The 13512-nt window shown below is 42.4% G+C and overlaps 1 protein-coding gene across 1 annotated transcript; it reads right to left on the bottom strand.

Annotated features, from left to right (window-relative positions):
- Positions 1-4488: 4488 nt before the first annotated feature.
- C8R40DRAFT_1061908 (uncharacterized protein) lies at positions 4489-8963 on the bottom strand (the record flags this gene model as incomplete). The annotated part of the gene is made up of 5 exons (XM_046225450.1): positions 4489-5810; positions 6344-7223; positions 7275-7971; positions 8054-8398; positions 8449-8963. Coding segments are annotated over 5 exons (3759 nt in total), but the record flags the coding sequence as incomplete, so codon positions are not given.
- Between the last annotated feature and the right edge of the window lie 4549 nt (positions 8964-13512).

The raw sequence follows: 13512 nt of genomic DNA, 5'->3' as shown, positions 1-13512 counted from the left end.
TCACATCCAACTGAATGGTTTTAAGACTCTGTGACCCCATACCATATATAGGCAAAACAGATGGTCTAAAAAGGAAGTACGGCGCTTAAATCACGAATTGAATGACGTACATAAGGATGAGTCTTCATACTAGGCTCCACTATTGTGGACCACACCTTGCTTGGTAAATATTGTAGATCTAAAACACGGTGCGCACAGGGCACGCCGCAAGTGGGTACAGCAGGGGTACAGGGCCTCCATATGTTCAGAATGTCATGCAGATGGAGAATGGGCAAGTTGTTGTGGAACTTTGTGGAAGCTTCAAAACAAACCAAGTTCAAAGTGTGCCTGCACATCAAAAATGTTCAATTCTGGGGTAGAATAGACCTTGCAAGCAAGGTGATATTCAGCCTCATAACCTCACTGGACCTCTCAGGGACCTCCCCATGGCTTTTTTATACTACTCACATACTTACATGCAGTCATTCCAGTCCTTAATCACAGTTCTTGTAGCTCCCTTCAAGCTTCAGTCTGCTCTTAGTATGCTACACCATAAATCTCTAATACCTAATACTACTTTTAAGTCTTACTCTGACCCAGGTCTTCAAGGAAGCCAGTAGAAAGAGAAGGTGGGTCAGGTAGATCAGTAATCAATGGGGAAGTGACAGTAATGGAATGCAATGATAATAGGATGGTATATTGTACAAGTAAATGCATAGAGACAGTGAGAAAAGAAAGATAATAGGGCCTGTTGTTGAGATCATGTACACCGGAAAGTCATGTCCAAGGGCCATTTGGTGTCTAAGAGTGGAGGGTCAAATGAGACAGTAGTGAAATTATTAACTACACTGTGGTTATGTCATTAGTCCCTAGAGAGAGATAGTAGAAGAGAGGTAGTAGTAGCAGCCAAGTTGATAATGGCGATATGAGAGAGTGTGGATACATCTGCAAAACATGGATATTCGGCTAAGGGCTGAGAGCAGATCCCAGCAGATCCCAGTACTGAAAGCACTGAGAGCAGACTGCTCTGAGTGCTTTCACTGCTGGGAGATGCTCCCAACTGCTTTCGGACCCTTAGCCGAAAATACAGGTTTTGCAGATGTATCTCAAATACTTATGTAATATAAAGCAGAAACTTATATGATATAGTAGATGCCATATTGTTTTTACAAAAGTCACGAAAAATCGAGGTAAAATTGTAGGTATGAACAAGAAACTTATAGGATTAAATTGGTCAGAATTATAAGTGCAGTGATGCAGAAGGGGGCAGAGGGAATCCACGGCTGGGTCTATTTTATTCAATTTTCTCAAACTTGAAACAACATGGAACAATATTCAGGGTGGATGTTAGTGGGCCACTAGCATTTGCAGTACCACCTGCAGTAACAGTCACTGCATGGTATCTGCATTCCACTGCAGTGCATCAGCTGGTATCATATTGTAGTACAAGAGGATATTACTTACAAAGCTGAAATTAATGATACAAGATACAGAAAGCCTGCATTGAGAATCAATGCCAAGAAACATCTGCAAAACCTGGATATTCGGCTAAGCACTGAGAGCAGATCCCAGCAGATCCCAGTGCTGAAAGCATCGAAAGCAGTATGCTTTGAGTGCTTTCACTGCTGGGAAGTGCTCTCAACTGCTTTCGGACCCTTAGCCGAAAATACAGGCTTTGCAGATGAACCTGGCAGCGGAATTGACAGAATAATGAGATCACTATCCAATTTCAATCAAATATTCACATATCCATTCAGTCCCTACAGGCCATTATACTCCCTGTTATTGTCATACAAAGCATTTATAGAATGGGATATATTTTGTACAGTGGAGGATCATCTATCTACATATATATTTGAGTAACTGCAGTGCTACTGCATATCACTGCATATGTCACTGCAGGACTACTGCACATGTCACTGCATATGGTACTGCAAATGTTCTGTGCCCACGGATGTGTGAATTTCGAAAACCATTGTCAGACACTAGTATAATGACCTGTAGGGGCTGAATGGATATGTGAATATTTGATTGAAATTGGATAGTGATCTCATTATTCTGTCAAGTCTGCTGCCAGGCTTCTTGGCATTAATTCTCAATGCAGGATTTCTGTATTTTGTATCATTAGAATTTCAGCTTTGTAAGTAATATCCTCTTGTACTACATTATGATACCAGCTGGTGTTCACAAAGCTGGTAGAGTTTCGAATTCTACCATCAATAATTTGGGTGGATATTTCGAAGGTGGTGGATAAATGATGACAATCTGGTTAGGTTCTTCAAAATAAATCTGGCAATACCATGAGATTGCATGAATATTTCCATCATGCCTTTTATATGATGTTCCAGAACTATTGGCCAAAATCAGCAATGTAACTTCCTCCCCTTCATAATCTTAACTATCCACAAATAAACCAAAATAAACTCCACATTTCAGTGCCAATAGTGCTTAATTTGTGAGAATTATAGGGGGGATAGTAGCTTCACAATATTGGTGGCTCAATAATTTTCCAAAGGCCGTATTCAAAATACTTGTAGTGTATAGAGACACTCAGAGCCTTGTGATTTAATGCAAGATTTCAGTCCCCAATAATTTCAATGCAAAGGTACAGAGCCCTATTGCCCACAGTGATACTGCAAGTAAGTGCAGGAATAATGCAGGTGAATGCAGTAACAGTGATAAGGTGCAGGCTGATGCAGTTGCAATGCAGACGAGCCTGAGGTGCAGTGTGTGCAGCTACAGTGCATGCAGTCACAATGCAGATGTGTGCAGTTACAGTGCAAGTGCATGCAGTTACAGTCCAGGTGAATGCATTGAAAAGGTAGGAGCATGCAGATGCATCTGTACATCCTAGATTTTTGTCTAGGAGACCGGCTGCACTTCCTAGCACTGAAGTGGTTTTCAGAAATTGCTTTCTGTGCTTTTTGCTGGACAGTGCTGTCCAGCTAGTACCCTTGCTGTTATGATCACACAGGTTTTGCAGATAATATGAATGTGTGAGTACAGTGAAGTACATGTGACATACATAACTAAGCATATAACATTTACATACATCTATAAACCAAGCAATATATCAACTCAATGTGCATAGATGTATCCTGAAATAGTTGCACATACGGCAAATATGAAGTCAAAATAGCATAACATGATTAGACAAAATACATATAAATGTCGGCATTTATATGCCATAAGTGTGATGCAGGTGCATGTAGATACACTGCATTCCACTGCAAATGCTAGTGGCCCCTTAGTTATGTCAATTGAAGTAACTTTCTAAAGTAAATAATCTTTTCTTGTTGCTGCGGTTTCCATAAGTCAACTCCACTATAGTTGGAGAGGAACCTGCATTGGACAGCCAATATAAGAAGCCCTGCCATGGCTTGCCGTCATACAGCATACGAGGGAGGCATGAGCCGATAAAGCCTGTGATAGGGTCAATGAAACGCCGGACTGTGAATAAGAAAGTTCACACTTGAGTTTTAACCAATGGGGTGTGTGCCAATATGCCGGCCATGATAGGTTTAGATGCCTCTTAATGGGCCAGAAGCAAAAACTATACGTGTACCAGATCATGAGCCATGTGTACCAGAGTAAGAGTGAATGGTGCGGTCAATTTGTTGCTCCTAAGTTGCCTAAGTTGACTAAGTTGACTAAGCTACCTATGTTGCCTAACCTACCGACGTTACCTGAATTGACCAAGGATCAAGGTGATATTAAATCACAACAGGCCTCGGGACTTCGCAAGCCAAATACTAAGATGTAATGATCTGGAGAAGTACTCTATATCATCTCTGAAATACCAGTCCATGTAAGAACCTATGTCATGCCACACTCCACCTGGTACAGCAAATGCACCTGCAGCCTGTATTCGAAGTTCAGGAGTATACCATATTAGAGCAGCTATTGGCCATGCCAAATTGGGGTGTGTACAAGTGATTGTACCCCTGATAAATTCTGGATGAAGTTCATTGTGACTGCCGGAAGGTAGCAGACAGTGATAGCAGACATGATTCTCCATTTTCTTCAGGTCCACGGAACGTCGAATGGATGCCAGTTGAGCATGCTGACTTGTCTGGAATGCTGGACAGTCCTTCATGATATGGGTAGTGTTGCCTTGGATATTCTTCAATAGACAGACCCCACAATGAGTACCAATTAAGTCCAAAAGTCGGTGTGCATCCAAATATCGGTCTTTTTGCATTACCATTGATTCTGTAGTCCTCTTCCTGGCGGCAGAATGAACCTCCCCAAAAGCTTCTTCCAATGCCCGTTTGGTACTTTGTTGTTTCAAAATGGTAGGAATAGGAAAGGCACTGGAAGAAGCTCTTACTGGGGTAAGGCACAACTGAGGACAGGTGGCAGTTATTGGATCTTCATATGCAATAGCAAAATCTTCCCCTATTTGATATTCCACTGAGCTATCTTGATTGAGAGTTTCTAATTGACACTTACAATCATCAGGGCCGAAGAGGGGTTGGAGTGCATTGGGGTCATAATCTACTCAACAAATCAATAGATATCTAGCACCTGAGCAGGTGAATACTGACCTGGGAGACAGCCGGTACAAGGATCTAGAGTTGCATCTATTGCCGCACAAGTTTGACCTCTGCCGTTGAGAAACTTTGTTATTCGATATCTCAAGCAGCGCATAGGAAAATTTTCTGCAGAGATGTCAAAATACGCCAAATCCAAAAGCTCTTCTCGTCCACACAATGCAAGAATGTCTTTGTCCCCTCGGTCCGAAACCGGCTTTTTCGGCCACGGGATTAATATACAGACACCTACGCCGCCTTCACCTCGCACAAGACGATGAGTTTGCTGATAGTATGTTATTAGCTCCGGAGGAACGCCTATGTTGAAAGCCATGACTATCCCGTGGCAGTCTAGACCAGCTGAGAGGGCAGTGGTAGATACAAGAGTACTATTATCACCAGTAATCCACCGATCTAACATGGTTCGACGCTCCTGATCAGTGATGGGATAGGTTTGGGATGCGGAGTGGTAGAAGTCACAGCCCAAACATTTTGCCAGTGCTTCCCCTTGTTTAGTGCTATAAACATAAACAATGTACCGGTCGTCCGTATTATGAAACCCGGCTTGTTTCCAGGATTGAATATAACTAGTGACTGTTTCAGCAATGATGGAATCGTTACCCAGGGGTTTGTGCCGAATGAAAATGACATTGTCCTTCACAGCTGGTGTGCGGAAAACCTTGAACCCCGGACGGAGCTCAAATGACTTTGAGAGAGTATTCAGCAGTGGTACTGGAACAGATGCACTCATCAATACTAGTTGAACAGGCCCCGCATTACGAAGCTGATAAGGATTGGCAAATGCTTTCCGACGAAAGCTTGCTTCAGTGGCATGATTGTGAACTTCTTCCACAACGATACGGTAAACAGGCCTAGACAGCATATTCAAGCAAGCCTCCCAGTGTTTGCCTCTAGCAGTATCGGCTGATGCCAGAATGATGTTGGCATGGCCCGAGAGTGTTTTGGTTTGAGCACCAGCGTAATGCTCGAAGGCAATATTGAGGGTTCTGAGGCGTCGCTGCCAATCTTGAAGTAATGAAACGAGTGGTGTAACAACAATCGTATGACCATTTTCCACCAAGCTTGCAAGCAAAATGACTGCAGTTTTGCCTACCCCGCATCCCAGCGCAATCACTACATCGGTTCTGAGAGCCAATAATGCTTCTACTGCGTCACGTTGTTCTTGACATCGCCACTGGATTGAAGGACCATACATTCCTTTCAGAAGACATATCATGTCGTAAGTAAATTCTGTGTCTTTGCCATAAGGAAGGCCATCCAGGATTTTTCTCAATTGGACTACCAAGATTCAGCTTTGTAATAGATGGAAATCATAGGATATGACTTACCTTCGCTCATATGAATGGGACTCTCCGGCTGGATCTTCTGTGATAGTAACGGTAATGAATAATTCGAAAATTCCGGTCGGATAAACCCTCACTTGTAGTGAAGTAACAGTATGCGCAGAAACAGACTTCGTTATCTTGGGATCAACACTGCTATTGACCTCAAAGTGCCACCTTCAATTGAAGCGCTACCAGAATAGTTTTAATACCTACCATTGACAGTCCCGATGCAATATCTTCGAGAGCATTAGTTAAGAGTGTCACAAGCCATTTCTATTGGGCTTACCAGACAGAGTAGGGCTTGGATGGACTGTGGAATCAGATGGGAAGACCTGGAATATGTTAGGCTAATCAGTGAACTCTAAGGGGACAAACTTTTACTTCGTTTGTTCCTTGAAAAGGTACAGCTTCAATGAATATTGATCCGGAGCTTTCACCAACCTAGAAAACATCTTCAGCTCCGACAAACAGATTTAAATGAGTAACGTTCACCTTTAACATGGATGACTCTAATGCAGGATCTTGGACTGCATTGTTGATCTGCAACAAGAGGTATGAAGGAAAGGTTATCATTTGAGATATGAGCCAAAGTCGTGATTGTATTTACACTGTGAGATAAGCTTTGACTGGTGACTGTATTATTAGAAACCAAGCTGCCAAGCAAAGGTAGAGCCACAGATAAGAGAGTGTGTAATTCCTTGTTTTGTTTTTGAGTATCAGCATTGCTGCGCTGGAGAGAAGTAATAGTAGCTTTTAAATTCTCAATCTCCTGCATATGTGCTTCATCTCGTGATTGTTGCTGTCGAGTAAATTCGAGTAATGTATCATGAATCTGCCAATCATGGCTCTTTTCACTAGTCTCTGATAGTGAAAGCATCGGACCAGGAAAAAGCTTGGTCCTCAGGAATCCTGTGTCATAAAGATGTTTGTAATTCCTTGTGGACGTTTGGGAATAGGGAAGATGGATTCCGCCGGGAACAATGTGAAACAGGCGTTGCCACTCTGTGCTAACCATCAAATATGCAAAAATGACATCTTCTGGGTACCCGAGGAAGCTGAAGGGAGTCGTCCCGTAGTGTTGTTTATTTACATCGATGCTATGGCCATTCTGCTGCATGTGTAACTCGAATGTCTCATCATCATTCAGAAGTGCCATTGTTTTGTTGCATCGTTTTCGTTTGAAGGCAACGGTAACATCACGCCATGCACTAATTTTGAGTCCCCAACCTAAAATAGGCAGACTGCTATTTGCCATCGTAGTGGAGAGACTCTCGGAGGAAAATTCTTTTCCAGCATCCATGAAGGCCATTTCACCATAGAGAACAGCAACACCGGGGTCATTTGGGTACAACTTGCTGGCGAGGTACTGTGCATTGTATATCAATAACCAACTGTAGTCCCAACATATTACTCCTACCTGTGCGATAGGCCGGGCTAGCACATGAACTTGGATGAATATGTCTGCACAGAAAGCATCCATTGCATGAGGGATGACTTTATCTGCCTGCATTATGTTGGTGGTTTTTGAATATTCACGAACCATCGCAACAAACTTCCCCAGTCCTCGCATGTTGCGGACCCGAAATGGCGTGTTTCGAATGAGGACTGAGGTGATTTCTGTGCCACGAGCTGGTGCTCCTCCCATCATATCCACGGCAAGTATTAAGTGCTTTTCTAGGTCTGCCAAGTCCGCTAACCAAACTCGCCATCGGAGTGAATTGAACTCCCACTTTTGCGATCCTCCAGGTACGTGGAAAAATTGCTTTCGCAACTGAGGATCAGCAAAGAAGAGTCGAAGTAAGTCATGAAAGTGATCAGAGAAGCGATTTTCGACATCGTCAAGGAATGAGTAGCCGGGTTCGCAGTTTGTGAGGTTGTCTGCGAGTGAACCATACGTCACCCTATGAGAAAGGCCTCCCAGGATCTTGTCCTCCCAGAGTCTGATTATCTTGTCCTGAAGCCTTTCAAACAGAGTATGGATGTGGGTTTCTGTGATGCTTCTGCCTTTGTAGCGCAGGCTAGTGTAACACTCCTGATCATCCCACCAGATCTTGGGGGGCGAAATAGTACTATAAGCAATCGCACTCGCATAGTGGGTTATTGCACGTAGGGAGCTGAACGTTGTTTGCTCTTTTTCTATAATCCATTGCTGCAGATCTTTCATAGCATCTAGCTGTGTTTGATATGGCCCAAGACAGTTTGGCGATCGGCTGCGGTACGTCTTTTGGATCAGAGAACTCGCCTTCCGGCCTGATATGAATGAGTGCCATAAAACACATGGTAGGATCAGGAAAGCCATTGGGCTTGTCCACTGGATCATACCATCTGCATAACCATAGTGCCTTGAGAACATGGTGGAGTGCGGATAATTTTGGGTCCATTACAAGCTGTTCTAATGCAGTCTTCAGTGCAACAGATTGAGGATATTGATAATTCTGTGACTTGCGCAACAAACTGATTATCAGCTTCTGCACAAGTGCAATGTATTGCTGTAAAGTGACTGTCTCCTGATGATGAGCTTGAAGAGGTTTATTATTGATTCTTGAGCATATATTTAGCCGAATATTCACTTCAGAGCAGTGCCAACTTACTTTCCTGGCTCTGGGGAGTTCAACAGCTCCAATACTGAGACATGAGTTTTTTGGAGACTGAGAAGGCCACTGCAATCGACGAAATATTCATGAATAGTGCGTTGTACCAGGGGGTACTCCCCAGGATCTGAAGCCCTGACTAAGGTCCGCAATTCCGTTGTTTCAAAATCAGCGACGTGGATATGCCACTGAGTGCGTATTAGAAATGGGTGTATTTTGCGAGCATTTGGTATGGGCAGACCAGCCCTGGATCTTTGCCAGCTGAAGGATTGAAACTCATCATTGAGTTTTTCAAAACCGTCTTCTGTGTCAAGACAAGGTTCTGCTGTAGTGAGCACAGTTTTTCGAGGATTCACACGGAGCAATGCCCTGTTAGTACCCTTGTTGAGGGATTGAATACAGACATTCAACCATTTCTTGTTGGTGTTGTCATGTTTCTGTTTCAGATGCTTGACTATCATGTCTTTGGTTGAGCAGTTATAGAAGCATTCAGGACATCCAAATTGATCAACAACTAGTCTCAACCCTGAAAATGCCTGTGAGTTGTCAGGAACATGCTATTATCAAAATCAAATCCAGACCTGAAAATTCCTCATAGATTTGATTGGCCAGCAGGTTTGGCCAAAAATCTAGAATTTTATTTGCAGATGCAAGCTCTCTGATTCGAGCATTGTCAGCAGGGGAAACTTTCACATTGTGTTTTTTGCCTAGGTGCTGAATGAGTGATGTCACAGTTAATGCACTTTGACACTCTATGCAAAGAAACATTTTCAATCTTGTATTGACTTGAAGTCCGAATGAGACCAAAAACGGATTTGACTGTAGGTCATCATAATCTTTCACGCCCAGAAGTTTCTGACACCGTTGATTAGGTGGTCATATTTGCAGGCATCCAAAAATGGTCAATACCTGAGAATGATCATCCTAATGCAATTTTCCTGATTTATTGTAGATTTGCATACAATGGAAAGGATCTCACTGGTTCTGGTTCATTGAGGTGGGACATCACTTGATCAAGGTATGATGCTTGCTCCTTGGCATATAAAAGTGACAATGAGCGGAGTGGAAGAGCGTAGTAAAAAAAGAATAATTTACTGCAGCTTTATACGGTGGAAGGCTATGTGATGCTAAGTTGTCGCAAATCAGGGAGTCCAGATCTTTGATGTACTGTAGGGTCAGTGGTTATTCTGCCGCCCGCTCGCACTGCATATTAGAAATTGTCCTTGACTTGCGTGTAATAGAGTTCTAGAAATCCCCGATGCACAATTAGGAGAACTGGTGGGCTATCATATGCACCTGAGGATTCTGAATAATCTATTTTGCAACACTTAATGCGGGGATGAGCCGATTTCCTCGAGGCAAAAATGTGGGTTTTATCTCGAGGTTATGGACATGAATATGGCAGCAGATATCTTGAAGGAATTGAGCTGAGGTTATGGTGAAATTAGGAAATAAGCACGGCCCCCGCCAAATTCACGATAGCTTCTAATCACCACACGAAAGTCCTAAAATTCGTGCTCAGGATTTTCGACAGATTTTGGAAGTAATGTTTCCATTTTCTCTACATTTTCACCGCGAGGACATTGGCACATTCCCACGGTGACTGACTGTAAACTACAAGTAAACCGTCCAGAGTCAAGGATCACTAAACCAAGCGACTTTCCCACACCAGCTGTTCTTATTAACAGTCTGAGAGGTGTTCGTTTTTTTGAGTTTCGGAGTCATCAGCAAGATGTTTAGTGCTTACATGTGGAGAAGACAGTTTCCATAACCTCCTCGGAAACCAGCGAACCGGAAACCCCGAATGGCGTTGCTTATTGAGCTCCATCTGAATCAATTGTGGTCCTTGTAGGGAATACATTGAGGCGAAACCTGTGCATAGACAGTTGGTACACGTATCTTGCATTACTACTCTACAAATGTTAATTAAAGGTACAATCTGTGTATAGACACGGCTATCTTTCGGATCCATTCTCAAGTAAGGGAGAATTTGACAGGCAATAAACAAATACTTCTGATATGTAGATCACATTTCATATATATGCAGCCTGGAATTGAATCCTGTCAAAGAGCTTGCATGCTGAGAAAACCTTAGATAATTGTGGGATGAACTATACTGGCTTGCAAGTAACCCATATCACCGATAGTTGGCTTCCCTGCTGCATCTACAGTGATTTTGGGTATTTTCAACTATTGTACTCATGGATTTTTCGGCATATTCGGAATAATGAATTACATGTAGACATAAAGATCAATCAGATGAAGTGAACTTCAAGAACCGTTCTATGCGGGTTATGAGAAGACCATTTTTACCGCGCCATGGCTGTGAACCTTTATACAGAGCATCAGATTCATGCATGCCCTTTGATATTTTTTATCTTTCAAGGTAATGGCCGGGAGGGCCATTGCAATGCTTCCTCATTCAGAATTCGTGCCATTGCGTTTTACAATCAACAAGGTCTGATATTTGTGTCTGTGTTTGTCTATGATAGTATGAGGATTTGAGGATTGAAAAACACATTGCTCAGTAGTAAGCAAGAGGGTTGAGGCATGCCAGGGCGTGCCGCTGAATTAGAATCACAGTGGAAAGGTCGGTGGTAAATAGGGAGTTATTATCAATCTGAGCTGGGACGAGTATTCAAATAATCAAAGACAAAATTGAAGCTTGACCCTCCCGCCCACGAGACACTGAAGAGTACTATGTGAACATCATCACTCTATCAAACAACGAGATTTCAGTCCTCATGGACAGGTATACTCCTTTCACTCAAGTGATATAATCAAGTGGCCCGAGATTAACAGGAGGCAATGCCTTCCTAAGTCTCCCTCGTTCATTGTTCAATCACTGTTATCACATATCATTGTGTAGGGAATTAATGAAGATCTCACAGTTGCAGTACAATGCAATGCAATGCTAGGGACACCTGAACTCACTAACAACCAGTGACACACACAGTCTAGAATGTCTCTGAATAGTACACAGGTACTCACATAACGGATCAATGAATGATTAGAAAGAAGGCTGAAGGCTGATATTTTCAAATCGGAGCAAAATGACAAACCAGTAACAATAAACAAGCAGTCACTGAATTCATTTGGATCAAAGTCAAACTTCCACTGGCAGAAGTGCTGGGAAAATCGTTATACGATTGCGAGCCGCGAAGGACTTTGAATCAAATGGATATGAGGTAGTGAGATATATCAAGAATCAGTTTGGAGAATTTCATCATGATGCATAGGTTTCTTATTTGCGAGTGGCTTTTCCCGAGGTCTCCGACAATGAGGCAAGTCGGTAGTACAGTCATAACTGCCGTCAGATGCTATGATTTATCGATTAATATTCTGAGCTTCGAGACTCGGGAAAGGAATGAATCATGAGACGGAACATATTTAAGTCTTGCTTCAACTTTGATTTTTCTCTTTATTCTCAATATTCATAGGTGGCCCAAGATGTCCAACCATTCTTATGTATGCTACTTTTTGTTTTGGTGTTTCATAAATTGAACTTGATGTTGCAGGCTTCAGAAGACATCGAGCAAGTATGTGTTGTTCTCAAGCTACAATTAATGATCCTAAAAGATGGTGTTTCTATAATAAGACTCGAAAACGGAAGGAAATTGATCTCGATGGCACTGAAGTACCTCAACAGGAAGTCAAGGTTTCTGTTTTTGTGTTTAAAGTAGAATTTCATTTAGATCGTACTGATTGGAAATACAGGCGGCAAGAAGAGAGCTCAAACGAGAGGAAAAAATAGAGAAAAAAGCTCTCAAGCTAAAGGTCACAGTGAGTGCGGACAACAGGTTCAAAATATGTGTAATTCACAGCCTCAACAGTTTGCGGCGGAAAGTTCTGTCAACCATTCAATCGATGATACACCCTACGTTCTAGGGTACGGATTCATGAATGTTGTTGGTCTAGGACCCAATATTACTCCGTACAAGCATTTAAGAGGAGTGAAGAACCGAGGTGTATCAAGGATAGTCAAATTAGCGGGACCAAATATGGCTGGGCTACAGAAATCCGCTGTAGAACACTGCTTGATTGTAGGTGTACGCAGGGCTGAGGTCGATGTCTCTACCTTGGCTACAGACATCACTAAGCCATTCCAGGCTGTAAAAGCTGGCGGCGGTGGTGTAAAATTTCCTGTCATACTCTTCAATGGACAGCACAGATTGTCTGCAGTCTCCATGGTTCTCAAACCAGCACTCAAAGCATTGCATGAAATTGGACAGCAGCTGAAAAGAAGTCCAGACAACAGGGATTTACAAGAACAAGAACAAAAGGCTCATCAGTACTGTTATAATCATGGATCATGGTTGGTGAAAGTCTATGATTTAGGTAATCTCATTTCTTTGTCCTTTGTTCTTGAGTTAAACTGTTACCACAGACACTTTGCATGGATCACCCAATTATACCAATGTTATCACTAAAATAACATCAAACAATATGATGAAGGCACTTTCAAATGACCCAAAACATCACCTCTCGACCAATATCCACAACCTCATAAATTCACAATCAGAGGAAGCTAGAAAACTGTTGATACATCAAATAATTCAAGAGGAAAAAACCGGTGGCAATGAGGATATCCAGTCTCTGCTTTCGAAGCATCCTCCTCTCGTGGAATTCCTCATGAGAATGCATGAGATGGAAGTATATGAGGATTTTTTTTCTCCAAAGAAACTTGTTGAATGTAGGAGAGTAGTCTGGGGGGTGCGTAATTTTTCTGAGAGTTTGGTGCATTTATTTTTCTCATTCATACAAAATATGCAGTTTCTGAAACCTATTCTCGATGGAAATTGGTTGCAGCTCTTATACCTTTGCAGTCTGGTTCAGCTCCCAGGGCAGTTTAATAACTCTGTCAGCACCTCAGAAGAGCTTCATCAACATGCCATCACAACATTTCTACAAGAAACTCCTTCTTTCTCAGCTGATGTTGCCTCATGGATAACCAAACTATCAGAGGATTGCTTTTTGAAGTATCTAGCGCCCATTTCCAGTCATTGGGGCTTGAATACAGAAGAATATCGAACAGGCCATAATCTCTACTGGAAGGGTCTCATT

This window comes from Lentinula edodes (assembly GCF_021015755.1).
Source record: "Lentinula edodes strain Le(Bin) 0899 ss11 chromosome Unknown C8R40scaffold_69, whole genome shotgun sequence".
NCBI lineage: Eukaryota > Fungi > Basidiomycota > Agaricomycetes > Agaricales > Omphalotaceae > Lentinula > Lentinula edodes.
This window is presented reverse-complemented; position numbering and strand designations above follow the sequence as displayed.